At 37.3% G+C, this 22,769-nt stretch overlaps 1 protein-coding gene across 4 annotated transcripts in view; it reads left to right on the top strand.

Moving 5' to 3' along the window:
* MAPK8 (mitogen-activated protein kinase 8) overlaps positions 1–22,769 on the top strand; it is a 120,442-nt gene that overhangs the window by 71,464 nt on the left and 26,209 nt on the right. For all 4 annotated transcript variants that reach the window (XM_081158699.1, XM_081158697.1, XM_081158698.1 and 1 more), the window contains exons 2-5: positions 4,051–4,221; positions 8,137–8,266; positions 14,319–14,377; positions 14,467–14,605. In XM_081158699.1, the coding sequence (XP_081014825.1) occupies positions 4,100–4,221; positions 8,137–8,266; positions 14,319–14,377; positions 14,467–14,605 (450 nt within the window). In that variant the 5' untranslated portion in view covers positions 4,051–4,099. The remainder of the gene's footprint in view (positions 1–4,050; positions 4,222–8,136; positions 8,267–14,318; positions 14,378–14,466; positions 14,606–22,769) is intronic.

Here is a 22,769-nt window from a genome sequence, read left to right on the forward strand (position 1 = left end):
GGAGGTTCCATTAATACGTATATGTGATAAATTTACACAGAACCACGCACACAAAATCAGCGCATGTAAGAACTCATAAAATCTGAATAAAGTTTGCTTATAGTAGTGTACCAGTGCCGACTTTCTCATTTTGATAATGGTACTATCGTTATGTCAAATGCTGTCACTGGGCGAAGAATACCCAGGAAGTCTGGACTATTTCTGTAGCCTGTACTTGAGTAAAATCACTTCAGAGTAAAAAGTTTAAAATGTACTGTTAAGAAAAAGGAAAGGCAAACCACACAGAACGGAAGAAAATACTCGCAAAACACCTGATAAAAGATGTATATCCAGGATATATAAATATTATAATTGAATAACAAGAAGACAATATAGGCAAGAGAAATAGTTAATTAGTAGCATATCAGCCCACAAAAGATGCTCAGCATTATTAGTTAGTAGCAGATGTAAACCACAGTGATGTACACCACTAGTGTAGATAAAATTAAGTGGCAGTTCAGGAATGTGGAGCAGCTGGAGCTCTCATACATTACTTGTAGGATTGAAAACTGGTGTGGCCACTTTAGAGGACAGTTTGACAGTTTCTTATAAAGTTAAACATAGGGCCCAGCCGGGCGTGCCTTAGCGGTTGAGCATCAACCTATTATCCAGGAGATTGGGGTTCGACTCCCAGTCAGGCACATGCCCGGGTTGCCGGCTCGATCCCCAGTCAGGGGTGTGTGGGAGGCAGTCGATCAGTGACTCTCTTATCATTGATGTTTCTATCTCTCTCCCTCTCCCTTCCTCTCTCTGAAATCAATAAAGATATATTTTTTTATTATTATTATTTTAAATATATCTTTATTGATTTCAGAGAGAGGAAAGGAGAGGGAGAGAGAGAGATAGAAACATCAGTGATGAGAGAGTCATTGATTGAACCCACAACTGGGTCATGTGCCCTGACCAGGAATCGAACCCCGATCACCTGGATCCCAGGTCAATGCTCAACTGCTGAGCCATGCCCGGCCGGGCAAGATATATATATTTTTTAAAAAGTTAAACGTAGGGCTCAGATATCCCACCCCTAGGTATTTACCCAGAATGGAAGGGGAAAACTGTGAATGTTCATACTGGCATTTATAATAACCACAAAACTGGACATAGTCCACATGTCCAAATGGTCTGTCCTCACAATGGAATGCCACTCAGTAATAAAAAGGTTTGCAGCATAGGTGACTCTTAAACACATTCAGCAAGTGAAAGAAGCCAAACAGAAAAATCATGAACTGTGCGATTTTCATTTGTATGACGATCTAGAAAAGGCACAACTAAGCTGTTCATTGGTTGCCAGGACAGGTTAGGGATAGAGGACAGGAACTGACCATACAGGGAACTTTTTGGGTAATAGAAATATTCTATATCATGATTTTGATGGTGATTACAGGATTTTGGTGGTGATTACAGGATTTATACATTTATCAAAACTCATCCATTGTACTGTTAATGCTGGTGAATTTTTTAGAGCCTTTGCATGTGCTGTTTCTTCTGCCTAGAAAGCTCCCTTCTCCTCATATTTAGTGTTCAGATCTTGCTCAAACATTGCATCATTAGGGGAAAGAATCTTTTTCTGAGTCCAGACTGGTGTAGGCTTGCTTCCATTTTCCTTCATTGCTCTTATTAAATCATAGTCACAATCAGGCAGTTGCTAAACAACTAATTATCCCTTTTTGTCTGAACTGCAAGCTCCATGAGGGGCCAGATGCTGATTACTGTTGCATTTACAGTACCTAGCATAGAGCTTGACTCAGCTATTCCAATAAACATTATACAACTAGCTTAAATGAGTCGAGTTCTCTCTCTCCTGTTTTAGGAGTGGCAGCTGTGGCTTCTGAGCAGGGCACCAGTGGCTGGGGCTGCTCACCTAACCTTGGGCCCTCCGTCTGCTGCCTCTGCACTGTTCCTGGAGAGTTGTGATGGCTGTCACTGCTCGCTGCTGTCACAGGTCTATCCCGTCTTCCGTATGAGCACCATGGACCCCATTCCTGCTGCCAGACCACCCTTTTCTGAGATCGGAGAGAAGCCTTTCCTTGCCATTGTTATTTTAACAGAAAGGGAGACCTGTACTGTGTATGATCCTGGACCTGCTAAGTTTTTTCTTTGATTTCCAGCAGCTTGGGAAACTGAAACACAGCCTTTTGTTCCTGCTTTGGTAACAGTAAGTAAACTCCTGTGAAGCACCAAGAGTACCTTTTTCTCTCCCGATCTCTCTCTCCCTAAGGAGAGGAGTGCAGATCTTCCATGTGAGCTTAGAGGTCGTATCTGCAGACAGTCCATACACTGTCAGTTCTGTGTTCAGCCTCTGAGTGTATGTGTAGATCACCAGAGACCATTATTGTCTCCAGGCCGTGGGGCAGGCCCAGTTTCCAGGAGAAATATGTAGGGTATTTGGTGAAGGGCCTGGCATTCAGTGCTTCTCTCCAGCCTCCTTCCCCCTTCTCGCCCTCCCCGTTTCCCTGCTCTGAGAGGCAAGGAGGGAATTCACATTAAGGTGGGAAGTTGGTCTGGGTGACCAGTACCTGTGTTTGATAGTCCTATGAGCATAGCCGAGTGTTTAAATCATTACCAAAGTCTTTCCTTTAAGCCTGTGCTCTATCTACTTAGGCAGAATTTATGACAGTTACCATTGCAGACAGTCCTCTTTGGAGTATTACATGACTAGTTATTGATTTTGGAAATATTTCTCTGGGTCTTTCTTTAATTTGTTCAGATAATTCATCCAACTCCTCACTAGCTTCCAGTTTATCTTCTTTGTTAAAGCTTACATTGTTTGGGCTTTTTGTTTAGTTTTGTTTTTTCATCTGGATTTGGCAATAGCTCACTAGATTTCCTCTTCCAGCTCTCACTCTCCACTTCCAGTGGCCTCCACCCTTCTCTAAGAATTCAGCTGTTAGAACCCAGTTCATGAGCCCTTGCAGGGTGGGCACAGCACAGTGCCTAGCATATGGTAGGCACTTCATATTTGTTGAATCAGTTCTTTGTCTTGTAAGTCTTATCAGGATGTTATTTTTGTTTTGTTAGCATTGTTTATAACCACATACACCCCCAGTAATTCTATAGATCTGACTGGTTTCTTGGTTTATTGTGGTATGTGGGGAGTAGGGTTGGAGCTATCTTGCTGCATGCCTTTTGTAATAGGCCACTTTCGTCCAGTAAGGATGGATAATATGTTTATTAATAGCCAGTACTCAAGTGGGTAGAAAGAGACTGCCTTGGCTTTTAATCAGGTGGTAAAGAAAGAACTGTGGCCAGAACTTAGGTCATGCTTTTGATGCCCCAAACAGTTCAAAACAGTATTGTTTTGTTTTATACCCTAATATACTAAATACTTCTCTCATATTTTCTCATTTTTAAAATATTATCATATCTTATTTTTCTACCTCTTTCAACCATTCTTTCAACCATTACAACTTCATAAGCGTCACACTCGGATGTTGCCATGGGAGTCAGGGGTTGTGTTACAAGTGACAGTGCTGTGCTGCTGTGTTGAGCAGGGTGACACATGTTAACCAGATTACTAGGGTGTGTGTTTGTCATCCTCCCAGGTGACACTAAATGAGATTGTGAATTATTTTTGAATGAATGTTTGTCAACTTCTCACAAAAATTAAGGTTTTAAGTACTCTATAATAAGCACATAAAAAGGATTGGTTTCAAATTTTAAGCCCTGGGAGTGACCTTGAAAATATATCTAGCTCTAATTTGCTTTTTTTCCCCACTTTTCCAGTAAGGTAAGACATGTATGCATATTAATACCAGTGACTTCTTGATTGGAGAACCTGTTTATTCTAGTAAAAGTTTTGTTTTGTTTTTTCAACTACCAGTCATTTCCTTAAGTATAGCAGATACTAACCAGGCTCTGTGATATTTTTCCTTTCTAATTGTGTTTTTTAATGAAGCAGCTCTTTTAACATGATCTAGAATTAATGTTACTGATAGTGAACAGAGTGAGAACTTGAATTTTAAGGTTGCACAAATTCATTTTATTAACAATACATTCTGTTCCATTTTGCAGCTTTTCGGTGAATTTTTGGATGAAGCCATTAAATTAATTGCTTGCCATCATGAGCAGAAGTAAGCGTGACAGCAATTTTTATAGTGTAGAGATTGGAGATTCTACATTTACAGTCCTGAAACGATATCAGAATTTAAAACCTATAGGCTCAGGAGCTCAAGGGATAGTATGGTAAGTTTTAACTTCCAAAAATTAGTCAAAGAATCATTAACTGCTATTACTGCCGCCTCTGGTAATATAGATACCTTGGTGTAAATATTTAATTTGCCTCAAAAAATTAATTAAAACTATAAAATTTGAATTAAAGCTATGACACAGTAAGTTGTTTTGTTCATGGATTAATGGCCTTTGCCATCTTCAAGGATAAATGCTTGGTTATAAGCCATGTAGAGGCAAATGTCTGTATCAGGAGAGAATCAGTGGGTGCTGGTTCGTTCCATGTGTACATCTATTCCCACAGGTAATCATTTAATAAGAAGCTGCACTTAATCATCGCTTTCACACTGTAATGAAACTGGAATTTCAGAAATCTTATTTTACACTGGGGAATGAAGTCAGCTGTATCATCTAACTGTGTTTCAAAACATACATATATTTTTTAATGGATTTATAAGCTAATTTCTACAAAAGGCCTAGACTTTATATATCAGAGGCATTCCTTATAAACTGAGAGTCAGTCCTGCTCTTGATTTTAGATCACTAAGTTAATGCAATAACTAGTGTTTGGGGAAATTCTCTACGCCTCACTCAAGCACAATTATATCTTTATTACCTCTTCTTGGACTAGATTGATTTTAGAATCTCTGAAAAAGTTACGTGTTTATAACCTGCAGTTCTCCCTGTTCTAGAAAATCTGCTTGTGTAAATGAAGAGAAATACTCAGTACTGATCTCTGCAGCACCACTTATAAAACAGCATCAAATCATTCACTAGGAGAATCGAAAAACGTGATATATTCACACAGTGAAATACTGTACATTTTAAAGGAAGTAGAGCTGCATGTATCAACAAGGATAATCTCAGAAATGTAGCATTGAACTTAAAACCAAGATACAGAATATACTTACATTATAGATAGTTTTTATATAGTTTAGAATAGGCAGCCTGGCTGGTGTGGATCAGAGGTTGAGCATCAACCTAGGATCCAGGAGATTGAGGTTCAATTCCCGGTCAGGGCACATGCCCAGGTTGTGGGCTCGATCCCCAGCGGGGGGGGGGGGGGGGGGGGGGGGGGTGTGCAGGAGGCAGCCAATCAATGACTCTCTCATCATTGTGTTTCTATATCTCTGTCTCCCTCGCTCCCTCTCTCTGAAATCAATAAAGACATATTTTTAAAAATAAAATAGTCAAACAATACTGTGTATTTATGGGTGCATATGTATGTAGAAAAGTATAAAAACATTCATAAACAACTCAGGATAGTGCTTACCTCTGAGAGCACAGAGAAGGCTTTAAAGGAGCTTTTACCAATAATAATATATATTTTTTTAAATCAGAGCAATTATAGTAAAATATTAAAATCACATAACAAGTTTATGTAACAGAAACACTAACATTTATTCTCTTCTGTATTCTTGAAGTAATATATAATATCAAAAATTACAAAAATTGGGTCGTTTTATAAAGCTAGCTGGTTTATAAAGCGTCTCTGGCTAGCTGGTTGTCATTTTAACCAACCACATTTAACCAACTACAAATTAAAGATAAAGAAAATAGTGTGGTAAAGTCAGTATGGGAAGTATGCTGAAAGGCAGCCCTTGGTTCAGATTCTAGCTCTGTGATTTAATAGCTGTGTCACTCATGGCGAATTAATACTTCTAAGCCTGTTTTCTCATCTAATTTATAGAGTCATGAGGAATGTATTCTTTATAAATTACTTAATATTGTTTGAAAATATAATAATGTTTCTCTACCTTCATTTATCCTTAAGTGGGTGTATTTTGAAATTTGTGTACCAGAATTTTGAAAAAATTGCCTTGGAAGGGAATTTAAGCCATCTTAACCCCTGTCCTAAGGAATACCTTCAAGTTTTTGCTTCTTTAATAAAAGGTTACTATAAAACAAACAAATATTAAATAAATTTTAACTCACTGTTGTGTTACTATCAGAATCAACTGAAGAACTTAATTTTTTAAAGGCATTATTTTGGGCTTCAGTCATAGGTAGTAAGATTCTTTAGGTCTGTATTGGGACCTCTGAATCCCCAGGTGTTTCTGACTTGTGGACATTTACTAGTTAGTAGTTAGAAATCTAATTTCCTTGGATATAAAATAGTATAACGTACTCAGGTACTTTTGAATTTTAGAGTTTGAGATATTATTTTGATTTAGCAGATAAAAAATAACAATGAATTTAATGGTTAAAAGTAAAATCTATGTTACTTGAAATAATCAAAATTTCTTATCATTTTGCATGACCCCTAATGTTTGATTTTTTTTTTAACTTAGGAGAGACATATCTATAAATATGGCATTTTCTAAGTAAAGATTATAATACTTATGTATATTTTGGTATGTGTATGTATATACAGGGTGGTGCAAAAGTAGGTTTACAATTGTGAGTACACAAAACATGGAGTTTATTCTTGTACTGTTATTTATTAATTACTATATTATTTTCCCTACGAACAATTGTAAACCTACTTTTGTCCTTCCTTGTATATGTATGTAGGCAATAATTATGGTATATATAGAATGTACAGATGTGTTCATTTATGCAGTACTAATTTTTTTTTTTAAGAAAATTGCTTTATTTATTTAATATATCTTTATTGATTTCAGAGAGTGGAAGGGAGAGGGAAAGAGAGAGAGAGAAACATCAATGATGAGAGAGTCATCACTGATTGGCTGCCTCCTGCACACCCCTGACCGGGGACCGAGCCCGCAACCCAGGCATGTGCCCTGACCAGGAATCGAACCTTGATCTCCTGGATTATAGGTCGGTGCTCAACCGCTGAGCCACACCAGCTGGGCTGCAGTACCAATTTCTTAATACATGTATTTCTATAATATATTTGATATGGTAAGAGAGCTATAAAACAAACTCAAGTTTCCAGTTAGGTGAGAGAATCATTTTAATCAGTAGTGTGCTGACTTTTCAAATACCACATAAACAGAAATAGTATTTTATAGTATGTTAGGTGGCCCAGTGTGAAGGATACGACCTCACGTCTTAGTCTTCTAGTCTTTTACTTTTAACTTTCTGGCTTACCCTGGGCAAATTACCTAACCTGTGGCCTTATATCAGGCAGTGGTGAATCCAAGTGGTTTTAAAGTTTCTTTCAATTGTAATATTCTATAATTTTAAGCCACTTCACCTTATTGTATTTGAGTTTCTCTTACCTGTCATATGTGTGAGGTACCGTTTGGTCAGTGTCACATGGGAGAGAAAGATATGAAAAGTAATGAGTATGACGTTAATATTTCCCAGAATTTTAGGTGTTTCATTAACAATTATGAAGCAGCTTCTGATGTCCTGAAATCTAACCTTCATCTTTATAAACACCGATTTTTAATTCCCCCTCTAAAACAAATTTTAAGGCTTCCTTTTTTTCTATAATAAAATAATCTTTTGTATAAATACCTCTGTATGGACTTCCTCTTTCTGTATATATTTTGTGTCCAAAGAGGATGGAAGTGATATACTTATTTAGAATTCTTCAGCAGATATGTTGAGTAGAATTTATGACTGCATGAATTCTTTGTTCTCTTTCCTTGGTGTAGGTGCAGGGTGAATGGTTCATTTAGGCTTTAAGCTATCTTTTGGACTTCAATACTCATTAAAAATGAGTGCGTTGAGTGCCCATTTGTATTTTAGGTGGATCTTGGAGAAGCCCAGTGAACAAGCAGAATCTCTGTCTTCACAGTCGCAGTCCATGAATCCATTAGCATTTTAAGAAACAGTGTTATGCACTGTTTAGAATATGCTGCAGTAGGTATAGAAGAAATGTGTTGATCATCAGAGACTGGGAACTGATCCAGTTGCATTTATTTCTGGAGAAAGTGAGAAATCTCAATGAATGTTTTGTAAATTCAGTTTTGCAGACTTTTGATTAAGTTTTCTGTTGTGTTTTAATTTCTATTACAGTGCAGCTTATGATGCCATTCTTGAAAGAAATGTTGCAATCAAGAAGCTAAGCCGGCCATTTCAGAATCAAACCCATGCTAAACGGGCTTACAGAGAGCTGGTTCTTATGAAATGTGTTAATCACAAAAATGTAAGTGAACATTTTAGAAAGTTTCTTAAGTATAGATGAAATAAAGATTTGTTCATGAATACATGAATATCAAAAACTTTAAAAATATTAGATGCTTGAAATTGTTCTTCTGAGTTGAAACATTGTTTAAAAGGTTTATATATCATCCTGGCTGGTGTGGCTCAGTTGGTTGGAGTGGTGGTCTGTACACCAAAAGGTGGCAGGTTTGATTCTTGATCAGGGTACATACCCAGGTTGTGGATTTGATACCTGGCTGGGCACATGCTAGGAGAGGCAACCAGTCGATGTTTCTCTCTTTCTCCCTTCCTCTCTCTAAAATCAATAAAAAATAAAAGTAAAATAAATTTTTTAAAGTAAAATAAAAGGTTTATATATCTACATTGTGAATTTTTTCTCAACTTTATTAAATTATATTAAAAGAAAAATGGCTTCTGAAATTCATATTGTGTAATTTTCTGACATTCAGTTAGCAAAAGGACTTTTAAAGAGGTAGGTATTTTAGAAGAACTTTATGCTTCATCTTATCTTTTGCTTTTTGTTTTCTGTCAGGCTGACATGTCAGAAAAGAGCCTGAGTACTGAGATTGTTCCTGTTACACTTCGACTCTGGAACTTTATTTACTAACACTGGATATAGACTCAAATAATTTCTCCTGACCTCATTGTGTTCTCTGTAGGTGATGCCAATACACATTGGTCACCTTACGTTGAGGATAGCCAGTGATTATAAAGAAGCTTAGTAGAAACTTTAAAAAATATTTCAATGGAATTAGAAAAACATTCAGATTCTGTTTCCCAATGATTATAAGTATTTAAACATACAACTTTCACTCATGTTGAGAATAGTAAGTTATACTTTTTAAAGCTTACATTAAGCATACTGATAGTTTTATAATTATTTTAATAGAATGATGTCTCCATGTTGAGAGGAAATAAACCGGGATAGAATTGTGCAAGGGACATTTTTATGAAGAACTAAACCAAAAGTATCTGACCAGAGATGTTTTGTGGTGTTTGTTCAAAGGAGTTTATAGAATATAATCCACTCAGTACTTTCTGATTGCAGACAAAACAGTTCACCCCATTTTGAGAGTTAACTGTGTGTAAGCCTCTGTGCAATGGAGTTACTAGGTTAGTCACTAAGGGGAAATGTTATGGAAGTTAACATTTAGGCTCCTTATTTGGGGGTTTACAGTGTTAGTTTGAAGACAAAACAAATACATAAAGAGTTAAAGACCAAGCAGAATAAATTCTAATGTCAGAGTTTATTAGAATTGTCAGATTATGGTGGATGAAAAATAAGTGAGTGCTGAGATTTCTGAGGGAAGGTTGCTGTGAGCCTCGGTGAAGTGGAAAAGCTTTGGGGAAGGATGGACCTGACTAATTCTTAAATAATGGGGTAAAAGTTGGATTGTTGAAGGAAGGGGACCTCCCAGAGAGGAAAATAGCATTTAAAAAAAGACCCAGAGATAAAGGTTAAAGTCAGTCAGTGATGGGGAAACTGTGTCAGGCAGTCTTGTTCTAGCCAGTCTTACTTAACTTTAATTCCCAGCTACATTAACTTCCTTGTTTAAAAACAAGAAAGGGAGCCCACACATCTGCTTAGCTTGTACAGTCTCAGAGCCCTTTTTTCAAGTCTAATGAAAGATACCTGTATTTGCTGGAAGGTGGAGACAGTTTTGAACTCCACAAAATAGAGCCAGGTTTCTCGGTCCCTTGAAGCAGCATTCAGTAGCATCTAAAATAAAGGAACTTCTCAGAATAAAACCCTTTCATGGAGGATTCGAACACAGTGTTCTGTCGCCTGGGTTCATCTTGTTATTGTGAACATCGCGTCCAGGCCCCTCCCTCTCACATCTTACTGTGAAACTCTTTACTGGCACAACCGAATCAGCCCCTGTAGGTGAGACATGCTTCCCAGAGTGAGACTGTTGAAACCCTCTTTTCACCCAGCCCTGTACCTGCCCACCTGTCGTAACTGCTTGAATAGAACAAAATTAGAAGGCTTGGTAAACGCTGAGTTTAGTATCACAAAAATGATTGATTTGCCCTGTAATCTACAATTAGCGATAAAAAGTCCTGTTTGTATTGTTACCTGTGACGTAACTTGGGTGTCATATGTTGTCAGTCTGATGTGGCTCTTTCCTTCCTAAATAACTGGTCACTGTATTAGTTATATGCTGACTTAGCAATGTGGCCTTGGAATGCTGAGCAAAATATGGGCATACTGGTGGTAAATGTTTATATGTTTTATAGTACCTTTATATTTACACCTGAGGTTCTGATTAGGGAAAGAGATCTGTAAATCGCTCGTTATTTTTCATATAGATGTTAGAAAAACAAAAACGGTGAGAGCCAGGCATGCTGCTTGTGGCCTTCTGCTGGTGGCCTCCCCCACTCGGATAGAGCTGCTTGTGCCCCTTTGTAGCCTGTTTCGTGACAATGGTGGTAGTGTTCATGCCTTAGTTTCTCATTGAAGAGATGGCCAATGACTCCTACCTCTTGACCCTGGGCAACTGCACAGAAAGATGGCTCCATCAACTAAATGAAGGGCATAGGAAGCTTGTTGCATGTGGTTAACCCTCTAGTGAGGGCAGCGCAGTTCCATCCAAGCAGTACCCTTGCCACCTAGAATAGTTCTGGCACAGAGGAGGTGCTCAGACGTATCTGTTCAGTGAACAAATGTAAAAGTAAATATAAGGAGCCCTGGTCAGGTGGCTCAGTTAGTTGAAGTGTCATCTGGACACTGAGGCTGTGGGTTCAATTTCCACCCAGGGCACATACCTAGGTTGCAGGTTCAGTCACTGGTCTGGATGTATACTGGAGGCAGCCAGTCAATGTTTCTCTCTCTCCCCCTTCCTCTCTCTCAAAAGAAACTTTTTTTTAAATCAATAAAAACATATCCCCAGGTGAGGATTTGTTTTTTAAGTAAATATAAGGAAACCAAGAATGGTAATGGAATTATTTTACTCAGTGATGGATGGATGTTTTTATAATGTCTTGCCTTTTCAACATTTTCATGTTCTGCACAAATCATCTCTTTATTGGTCTAAATATCTCTGGCTTTTCCTACTCACTTTTTTTCTTTATTGTGGTAAAATACACATAACATAAAACCTAGCATCTTAACCATTTTTTAAGTGGCATTAAGTACATTCATATGATTGTGCATTTCCTACTCTATTCGTAGATGGTTCTGAGTTTCTTTTTCAACTTGGCCATTTACCTTTGACCACGTTACTGTGTCACCTGGCACGCATTGCTGCCTGTCGGTTGCGTCCTCTGAGAGGGACTGAGCATGTCCTTTCTCCTCACTGTGAACACCATACTCCCGCGTGGAAATCAGTCACCATTGACTTACATTGTCTAAGCAAGTTATTCTTTGTTGCAGGCCTGCTAACACATCACATATCCCATTTTTTACTTTACCTTTTTTGTGGGGGGGGGTGGTTTGGAGAATAAGTATAGTACTTTCTCTTTCTCCCTATTAAATTTCACACATGAAATCTGGTTCCTCTTCCTGGACTTTTGGGGATTGATCTCTTTGTTCTAACTTTTCACCTATTGGCTTCATTTCCCTGTTCTGCTCAGGATGCCTTCATAATAGCTGGGTTAGTTCACTAGCAGCCTTTGGGTCTACTGTCAAAATTACATGTCTAAATAAAAATTATTCTGCTTTCCCCAGTTCTTCATCTTATTTACATGGAGATTATCATCAGAGACATTTTCAAAAAATCCTTTTTGAAATCTTCATATAATGTATCTGGTTGCGTTTCTCTGATTTACTACTATTGTTCTTTGTTATTGTTTTTATTCACAAAAGAAGATAGTTTCTTAGTGGAATTTACCTGCTCCTGCTCCTCGTAATTGTTACTTCTCTCACAGTAGTCATATGCCACCCACTTAATCAGTCCTTGGCTTTTGTTTGTCTAGTTTATGATTGATATAATTTATTTTATTTTCCTTTTTGAAAAATCAGACAGCTGTTTCAGTCTTTTTTGTAAAAGCTTTACTGAGACACAGTTTATATAGCATGCTACTCATCCGTTTAATCTTAACAAGTCAGCCGTTTTTAGTTTATTCCCTGACTTGTGTGTCTTTTCTCATCACCTCAAAAAGAAACCCTGTATCCTTTAGCTCTCATTTCCCCATCTCCAGGCCTCAGCTCTAGCATCCACTAGTCTCCTTTCTGTCTCTGTTCCTTTCATCTTTAACACCTCTCTTCTACTCCAGGATTTCCCAGATATTAATAAGAATAGTTTTTGTATTTCTCCAAGTCTCCAAGTGTGCAGCTGAACTGGTTAGAGAGACTTGAGTTCATTTAGAGCAGCTAAATGTTTCTTATTGTCACTTCTCCTATTGTAAATATGTTTTATCCTTTCTAGTCTGAAAATTTTATGAATTTATTTACTGAACAAATATTTGAATGCATTCATCAAGCAAAGCTTTATGCTTAGATGAGGAATGTAGATTCCGCCCTAATGAAGTTTATGTCTAGAACATTCTTACCTCTAAGTATAATTGTCAGCAAACATTTTTAAAATGTGTGCCAGGTATCTTCCTCTGTGCCAGGGCTCTGAAGGGAACAAGACACATCTCTTCCTAATAAGGATCCTGGTGTAGTTGGGCAGAGCTGTTGTGAAAATGAGACTATATGACAGTGTGTTAAATGCCATAATAACATGTAAGATACTATGGGGACGAAATAGAATATTCAGGCCTCTCAAGGACTGGGGGTTGTCAGACTACTGAACAGGTCTATCTTGAAGGTAACTAAGTTCAGTAGGTAAATGACATGCATATGGGAAAGTATGTTTAAAGGCATTGAGAGTTTTTAGAAATTTAAATTTAGTACAGCCTAAGTATCAAGTTAGGAAACCTAGTGTTAGAAGTCATTATATGAATTATGATATTAGAATCCTCAACCTGTGTAGTAGCACAAGGAATGAAAAGAAGAGGTTTACGTTCAGACTGACAATACAGTGGATCACATTCTTTAAAATATTTATTACAGCGTAAATATTGAAAAAGTAAAACAAAGTCATGCTGAGCCTTCTGTTGTAAAAGAGGAGGCACTCTGGAAAAGCCAGGAGTTTGGGTACAAATGATAGTTAGTTCAGTTTTGTACTATTCGTGAGACTGCCTTGTGGAGTGGCAGTATACACCTGAGACTCATAAGCCAAGCAAGGACTTTTCATTCATATTTGGAAATTACCCACATAGAGGTGTTTGGAGAAAAAGATCATATATCACCCAGGGGAAAGGGCACAGACAGAGAAAAGAGGATGACTGAAGAATAGTGGGAGAGAGGGCATGCTGTGGACAGACCCATGCAGCAGGCTGGGACTGGTGAAACTGGGAAGTGCAGTATTATGAAAAGCTGTGGGGAAGGCTGAGATGATACAGAGATTTTGAGTTGGATATAAACAGGCATAAGGGATTTAAGATTGCCTTCAAATGATGTAGAGGATTGTATAACATAGGTTCTTGATAATTGAGTGTGCATTAGTAGAATGGATTATGTGGAGCTCTTCTGTTATAATTTTTTAAAGAAGTTGTTTTTTTAAGCAGTTTTTAGCTCACAGCAAAATTGAGTGGAAGGTACAAAGATTTTCCACGTAGCTCCTGCCCCCACACCCACACAGCCTCCTGCATTACCAGCATTCCCCACCAGAGGAGTACAGTTGCTACAATCAGTAAACCTGCACTGACACATCCATGTCACCCAAAGCCCATAGTTTACATTGGGGGTCACTCTTGGTGTACATTCTGTGGGTTTGGACAGATGTCTAAGGACATGTATCCACTACTATTGTATCACACAGAGTGTTTTCACTGCCCTGAAGATCCTCTGTGCTCTGGTTCCCTCTCTACCCCCAGCCCCTGGCCATAAAGTTTTAATACACAAAAGGAAAGAGATTACTTGGACTTAGAAAATAAGATTTGAAAATTTTAAAACTATTTGTGGATTTTTTTAACCCATGTATTTACAGCTCCCAAGTGAAAGTATTATGAAAGTTTCTAATTTTTTAATCTCTCTGCTTTTCCCACAGATAATTGGCCTTTTGAATGTTTTTACACCACAGAAATCCCTAGAAGAATTTCAAGATGTGTAAGTGCGATCATTAAAATTTTACGTTAGTGCCTTATTCTTAGATTGTTGCTGTGTACTTTAACTGTCATCTTTTTTCACCCATGAAGTTACATAGTCATGGAGCTCATGGATGCAAATCTTTGCCAAGTGATTCAGATGGAACTAGATCATGAAAGAATGTCCTACCTTCTCTATCAAATGCTGTGTGGAATCAAGCACCTTCACTCTGCTGGAATTATTCATCGGGTTAGTAGAAACAACTATCATCATAATCTCTTTTTATTTCATGTAACATAAGATTAACCATTTTAATGTGTACAATTCAATAACATTTAGTATATTCACAAAATGTGCAATTATGACCAATATCAAATTTTAAAATGTTTCTGTTGCTCCAAAAGAAAACCTCATACCCATTAAACTGTTGCTCTTCATTCGCTCTCTCCCCAGCCCCAGGCATTGTACCAGTCTGCTTTCTGTGTCTGTGGACTTCCTCTTCTGGATTTTATATACTTGGAATCATACAATTATGTGACCTTTGTGCCTGGCTTCTTTAACTTAGCATAATGTTTTCAGTTCATCCATGTTGTAGCATGTCTTGGTAGTTCATTCTTTTTCATGACTAATATTTTATCTAATTACCACATTTTGTTTGTTCATTCATTGATGGACATTTGGGTTAATTCTAAATTCTAGCTTTGTGGATAATACTGCTATGAACATTCATGTACAAGTATTTAAGTTCCTGCTTTCAATTCTTTGAGGCATCTACCTAGGAGTAGAATTGCTGGGTCATATGGTAATTCTGTGTTTAACTTTCTGAGGAACCACCAAACTTTTTCCACAGTGACTGCACCATTTTACATTGCCAGTAATTTATGACCAGGAATCCAGTTTCTCTAAATCTGTGCCAGTGCTTACTGACCTTTTTGTTCTAACCATCCTAGTGCACATGAAATGGTATCTCATTGTGGTTTTGATTTGTGTTTCCTTAATGACGTTGAGCATCTTTTCATGTGCCTGCTGTCCATGTGCCTATCTTTTTGGGAGAAATCCTCTTCAGGCCCTTGGCCCATTTTTTAATTAGTTGAGTTGTAGGAGCTCTTTATATATTTCACATATTGGACCCTTATCAGATACATGATTTGTAAATATTTTCTCCTGTTTTATATCTTGTCTTTTCCCTTTCTTGATACCCTTTGCACAAATGTTTTTAATTTTCATGAAATTCAGTTTATCTGTTTTGTCTTTGGTTCTTGTTCTTTTGGTGTCACATATAAGAATTCATTGTCAAATGCAAAGTCATCAAGATTTACACTTACGTTTTCTTCTCAGATTTGTATGGTCTTAGCTCTTCTGTTTACTTCTTTGGCCCATTTTGAGTTAATTTTTCTATATGGTGTGAATGTAAGGGTCCAACTTCATTCTTTTGCTTGTGAACATCCAGTTGTTTCAGCACTTGATTAAAGAGACTATTGTTTCCCAATTTAATGGTCTCAGCCCCCTTGTTGTTCTTTTTTGTTTTTGTTTTTTATAACTTTATTGATTTCAGAGAGAGGAAGGGAGAAGGAGAGAGAGAGAGAGAAACATCAATGATGAGAGTCATTGATCGGCTGCCTCCTGCACGCCCCCCACTGGGGATCGAGCCTGCAACCCAGGCGTGTGCCCTGACTGGGAGTCGAACCACAATCTCCTGGATCCTAGGCCAATGCTCAACTGTTGAGACATGCCTGGCTGGGCAACCTTTTTGTTGAAAATTGGCCTCATATTGTTTTATCTGGATTCTTAGTGCTATTCTATTGATCTGTGTGTCTGTCCTTATACCAGTACCACATTATTTTGATCACTGTAACTTTTTAGTAAGTTTTAAAATGGGCTAGTATGAGTCCTTTAACTGTATTCCTTTTTTTTCCAACATCATTTTGACTATTCAGGGCCCCTTGTGATTTTATATGAATTTGAGTATCAGCTTTTCCATTTCTGCAGAAAAGGCTGTTGGAATTTTAGTAAGGATTTCATTGAATCTGTAGATTGAGTAGTTTTGCCATCTTTACTATATTTAGTATTCATCATGAACACGCGTCTTTCCATTTACTTAGATTATGTTAGTCTGCTTGGGCTCCATAACAAAATTCTAGAGACTGGATGGCTCAAACAACAGATACTTGTTTTTCTCACAGTTTTGGAGGCTTGAAGTCCATGACCAGCAGTTTTTGGTGAGACCTCTAACTGGCTTGTGCCATAGAGGGGGGTTGGGGGACACGTGTGCAAGCTCTAGTATCTTTTACAAAGACACCAGTTAATTTGGATTAGGGCCCCACTCTTGTGACCTCATTTAACTTTAATTACCTCCATAAGGGCCCTATATTGAAATGTAGCCACATGAGGGGTTAGGGCTTCAGTGTGTGAATTTGGGGTTGGGGAGACACACGGTGCAGTCTGTAACATAGATCTTAAATTTCTTTCAGCAGTGTTTTGTAGTTTTCCGTGTGCAAGCCTTTCACCTCATTGGTTAAATTTTTTCCTAGGTAGTTCATTCTTTTGGAAGCTATTATAAATGAAATTATTTTCTTAATTTTCCTTTTAGTTTGTTCTTTGCTAGTGTATAGAAATACAACTGATCTTTGTGTATTGATGTTATATCATGCAACTTCGTTTAATTTGTTCTGATATGGTTAGGGAATTTTTTTTTTTTTTTTACAATTTTCTCTTTTTAAGATGATCTCATTTACACAATTGGACTTGTTTCTTTCCAATTTGTTTTTGTTGTTTTGTGTTGTTTTTGTTTTTGTTTTGCTTAGTTGCTCTGGCTAAAACTTTAGTACAGTATGGAGTAGAAGTGGCCGAAATGGGAATCTCTGTCCTGTTTTTGATCTTGGGAGAAAGGCTTCCAGTCTTTCACCATTAAGTATGATATTAGCTGAGAGGTCTTCATAAATACCCTTTATCTATTTGAAGAAGTTCATTTTTCATTGGAGTTAGTCACATTGTACAGTCAGAGGGTATAGACCCAACCACTAGGTTCCCAGGACTACTCCCACTTAAGATCAGCTGGCTGCAAATTTGGGGTCCCCAAAACTACTCTCAGTTTGAATAATTCATGAGAATGACTCACAGAGCTCCAGAAAGCACTATACTTTTGATTACTCTGTTGTTATAGCAAAAGAATACAAATTAGAACCAACCAAAGGAGGTGATGCCTTGGGCAGAATCTGAGGTCCAGATGTGGAGATTTCAGTCAGTCATTCTCTCCTCATAAAGTTTAGAAGTACAGAGTATTGTCCGCCAGGAAAGCCCACCCAAGCTTTTGGTATCCAGAATTTTTCTTGTTACTCAATCACACACTGCCTTCCTGTTGGCTGACCTTTAGTCTCCAACGCTTTCCTAAGGTTTACATTAATACCTTTAGTCTCTCACATTGTTAGACTGTCCTGTGGCCAAAACCCCAGGCAAACAGAGACACTGCTATCAGGACATTCCAGGGGTCTAGAGGTCACCTATAACAGGCAAAAGCCAGGCCTCTCTTTACATTAAGATTAATTTTTTACCATATACCTTCTACTCCTAGTTTAAGTGTTTTTAATATGAAAAAATGTTGGGTTTTGTTAAATGCATTTCTGCATCAGTTGAGGCGATCGTGTTTGGTTTTCCTTGATTCAGTTAATGTAGTATATTAAATTGATTCATTTTTGCATATTGAACAACCCTTGCATTCCTGGGATCAAATCCTACTTGGTCATAATGTGTAATCCTTTTAATATGCTGTTGAGATTATTTTGCTAGTATTTTGCTGAGAATTTTTACATCTGTGTTCATAAGTGATATTGCTGTGTAGGTTTTTTTCTCATGATGTCCTTCTTCTTGATTTCTAGCTTCATTCCATTGTGGTTAGAGAAGATACTTTGTATGATTTCTTTTTTTTTTTTAATTTATTGAGGTTTGTCCTGTGACCTAACATATGGTCTATCCTGAAGAATGTTCCATATGCACTTGAGAAAAATATGTATTCTGCTGTTTTGGAGAGATTATTTTACATATGTCAGTTATGTCTAGTTGGTTCATAGTGTTGTTCACGTTCTTATTTTCTTACTGATCTTCTAATTGTTTTGCCCATTAATGAAAGGAAGGTATAGAACTCTTCACCTAATGTTTAACTGTCTATTTCTTCCTTCAGTTATGTCAGTTTTTGCTTCATGTATTTTGGGGCTTTGTTAGGTGCCTGTACATACATTCTTGATGGATTGATCCTTTTATCAGTGTGTATTGTCCTCCTCTGCCCCATGTATCAATTTTTGACTTAGTCTATTTTTTTTTATATTAGAATAGCTATCCCACCTATCTTTCGATTTCTATTTGAATGAAGCATAGTATTTTTTCGTTCTTTCACTTTCAATCTTTTTGTGCCTTTGAAGTTAAAGGGAGTCTCTTGTAGGTAGCCTGCAGGATCATCTTTTATCCCTCCTGCCCTTCTCTGGCTTTAGTTGGAGAGTTTATTGCATCTGGATATAATGTAATTACTGATAAGAAAGAAGTTACTTTGGCCACTGTGCTATTTGTTTTCTGTATGTCATATCTTTTTGTTCCTCAACCTTTTTTATTACTCCTTTTTTGTGTGTTTAATTACTTTTTTTGCTGTGTATCATTTTATTTTTTTCTATTTTCCTTTTCTGTATATGTTCAGTCTTAAAGGTTATCTTGGGGATTACAGTTTAACCTCTTACAGTTTAACCTTCAGTTTATATCAACCTATTTTGAATTCTTACTGCCGTAACTTTAGTAACATACAAAAACTCTACTCCTATGCAGTCTCTCCTTTCCCCTTTGTATTGTCATGAATTACATATTTATATACTGTGTACCCATCAAGATAGGTTTTTACTTCCTGTTTACTGCATTTGTCTTTTAAATTATATTGGGGGCGGAGGGGGGAATACAGCTGGCCTTTTTATGTACGTATATAATTACCTTTACCAGAATTCTTTATCTCTTCATTTGACTTCAAGTAACTGTCTACTGTTCCTTTATTTCTACCTGAAGGACTCTTTAGCACTTCTTTTTTTTTTAAAATATATCTTTATTGATTTCAGAGAGAGGAAAGGAGTGGGAGAGAGAGAGACAGAAACATCAATGATGAGAGAGTCATTGATCGAGCCCGCAACCCGGGCATGTGCCCTGACCTGGAATCGAACCCCAATCGCCTGGATCCTAGGTCGACGCTCAACCGCTGAGCCATGCCCGGCCGGGCTAGCACTTCTTATAGACGTGTCCTAGCGACAGATTCCCTTAGCTTTCCTTTATCTCAAAATGTCTTAATTTCTTCACTTTTAATTTTGCTGGATTTAGAATTTTTGTTTGGCTTTTTTTTTTTCTTTCAGCACTTTAAACGTATTATTTCATCACCTTTTGGCCTCCGTGATTTTGTTGTTGTTATTGAGAAATTAGCTGTTGATATCATTGAGGATCTATCTCTTATAAGTGACAGGTTGCTTCTCTCTTGACGCTCTCAAAATTCTTTGTTTTGTCTTTGTCTTTCAGCAGTTTGATGAGTCTCGGTGCAGATGTTTTGCTTTTATCCTTTCTGTAGCTTGTTGCACAGTTTCGATTTATGCACAGTGTAGGTTTATGTGTTTCATTTGAAAGTTTTTAGTCATTTTTTAAAATATTTTTTCTGCCCCCTTTTCTCCCTCATTTTGGGACTCCCATTATGGAATACTATGTGATGATATTCCACGTCTTGTTTCCTTCCACTTTAATGTTTTATCCCAAAGTGGGTTGTTAATTTGCCTTACATGTTTTCAGTACATACCCTCTCTGTAGCCTAGGACCTGGCTCCCACTCTGAGCAGCATGTGGGCTGCTTTCTTGAAGATGCCCCACCCAGCCAGGGGGTGGGTAGCACAAGTTCTAATAAGAGCATCACAAATCTTTTCTATCTTTGTTGACTTGCCTCTTTCTTAATTCTGCATTCACTTGGTTATAAACCTTTGACCATTTTCCAGATTTCTGAAAAAGTTTACTTAGATCATTTTTCCTCCGCTTCTAGTGTTTCTGTGGAGTTGCGTACTCGACCATTTTTGCTGATATCACAGCCTTTCATCACATTCTTGGAGCGTTGTATTTTGCTGATTTATATGGGGTACTATAAGGTTATTTTTGCTCTAAAATTAAGCAGTAAATAAAATATGTGCTATCCTTAACGGTTACATAAAATTGAGTATTCACCAGAGTTGTTTCTTACATATATACATTCAGAAGCATTTTATATCTTTGTAGCCTATGTTTTTAACTGCTTTACTGAGATATAATATACTCACATGCCATACAATTTACCCACTTAAGTGTATAGTTCACTTTTTATTATATTCAGAAGTTATGCAACCATCATCAGAATCTAATAGTAGAACATTTTTGCCCTCCTTAAAGAAACTGTGCACCCATTAGCCTTCAATTCTCATTCTTCCTTGTCACCTTCACCCCCTCAGCCCTAAGCAACCACTAATCTACTTTCTGTCTCCATATATTTGCCTGTTCTGGACATTTCATACATAGTTGACCCTTGAACAACATGGGAGTTAGGGACACTGACCACCCCCAATGCAGTAAAAAATGTACATATAAATTTTTTTTTACTGCTTTAATTAAATTTATTGGGGTGACATTGGTTAATAAAATTTCATAGGTTTCAAGTGTACAGTTCTATGATACATCATCTGTATATTGCCTTTTGTGTCCACCATCTATCTATAACTTTTCACTCCCCTAAACTTGACTACAAATAGCCTACTGTTGACCAGAAGCCTTACCAATAACATAAACAGTTGATTAACACATATTTTGTATGTTATATGTATTGTATGCTGTATTCATACAATAAAGAAAGCTAGCCCGGCCGGGCGTGGCTCAGCGGTTGAGCATCGACCTAGGATCCAGGCGATCAGGGTTTGATTCCCAGTCAGGGCACATGCCCGGGTTGTGGGCTCGATCAATGACTCTCTCATCATTGATGTTTCTATCTCTCTCTCTCCATCTCCTTTCCTCTCTCTGAAATCAATAAAGATATATTTAAAAAAAAAAAAAAACTAGAGAAAAGAAAATATTATTAAGAAAATCATAAGGAAGAAAGTACATTTACAGTATTTATTGAAAAAAGTTCACATATAAGTGGACCTCTGCATATCCAACCCGTGTGCTTCAAGGTTCAACTGTAAATTGAATTATATGTATGGGGTCTTTTATGGCTCACTTCTTTTATTTAGTATAATGTTTTCAAGGTTCATCCATGTACATATCATGTATCAGTACTTCATTTCTTTTTAGTGCCAAATATTTCACTATACGGTTATACCACATGTGTTTATCAGTTCACCACTTGATGGACATTTGGACTGTTACCATTTTTTTGCCTGTTATAAGTAATGCTGACATGAACATTTGTATACAAGTTTTTGTGTGGACATATGTTTTTAATTCAGTGGAATTATATCTTCCTTCTGAGCTACCTTGTAACAAATAACCTAACTCATATAATAAATACGTATATTTGTGCTCAAATTAACTATTTTAAGACAATTATATATCTGAAATATTCATGCTTATCCTTAGCTATCGTTCTAACTGATTGCTTTGTATATTATATATGCAACTGCTATAATATTATGTCTAATGCCTTCTTTACATGACGTAAGATAAACTTTAAATGGAAGAATATATCTTCCTCAACCCATCCTCATATATTATGTGAGATAGAGCAAATGAGTTAAACTTCTGAGTGTTGTTTTTGTTTGTTTCTTTTGTCCTGTGGATCAGGACAGTAATCCACCATCATGGAAGCTAATTTGATTTTAGTTAAGTAAAATCTTCCAAGTGGAAAATATTTGGATTAATAGAGGTAACAGGTGATTAGAACAGAAATCACAGATCAAGTGATAGAAGATTTTAAAAAAAGAAACAGCAAGAAGCATAAAAAGGAAACGTTAAATTATAGAAGGCCGATATATAACTTTAACCTCTTAATGAAAAAATATCAAATTATGACACGCACACACAAAACCAACAGCTATATGTTTCTGTAACAAAAACATTTGTAGCTAACTTCCAAAGGCTGAAAGCAAAGGTGTGCTGGCAGAATGCAAACCTGAACCCAGGGATGAAAGAGACTGACAGCTGTCAGAGGGGAGTGTGGTTGGAGGGCTGAGAGAAAAAGGTGAGGGATTAGAAGGAAAAGACACAGAGACCAGACCACAGTATGGTGGTAGCCAGAGGGAAAGGGTATGGGGGGCAGTGGCAGAGGGCAAAGGGAGAATAAATGACGGCCGAAAAAGACTTGACCTCGGGTGGTGGGTGCACGATGCAGTGTGCAGATGATGTGTTATAGAGTTGTACACTTGAAACCTGTATAGTTTTATTAACCA

The sequence above is a fragment of the Miniopterus schreibersii genome (assembly GCF_964146895.1).
Source record: "Miniopterus schreibersii genome assembly, chromosome: 14".
In the NCBI taxonomy this organism is placed as follows: Eukaryota; Metazoa; Chordata; class Mammalia; order Chiroptera; family Miniopteridae; genus Miniopterus; species Miniopterus schreibersii.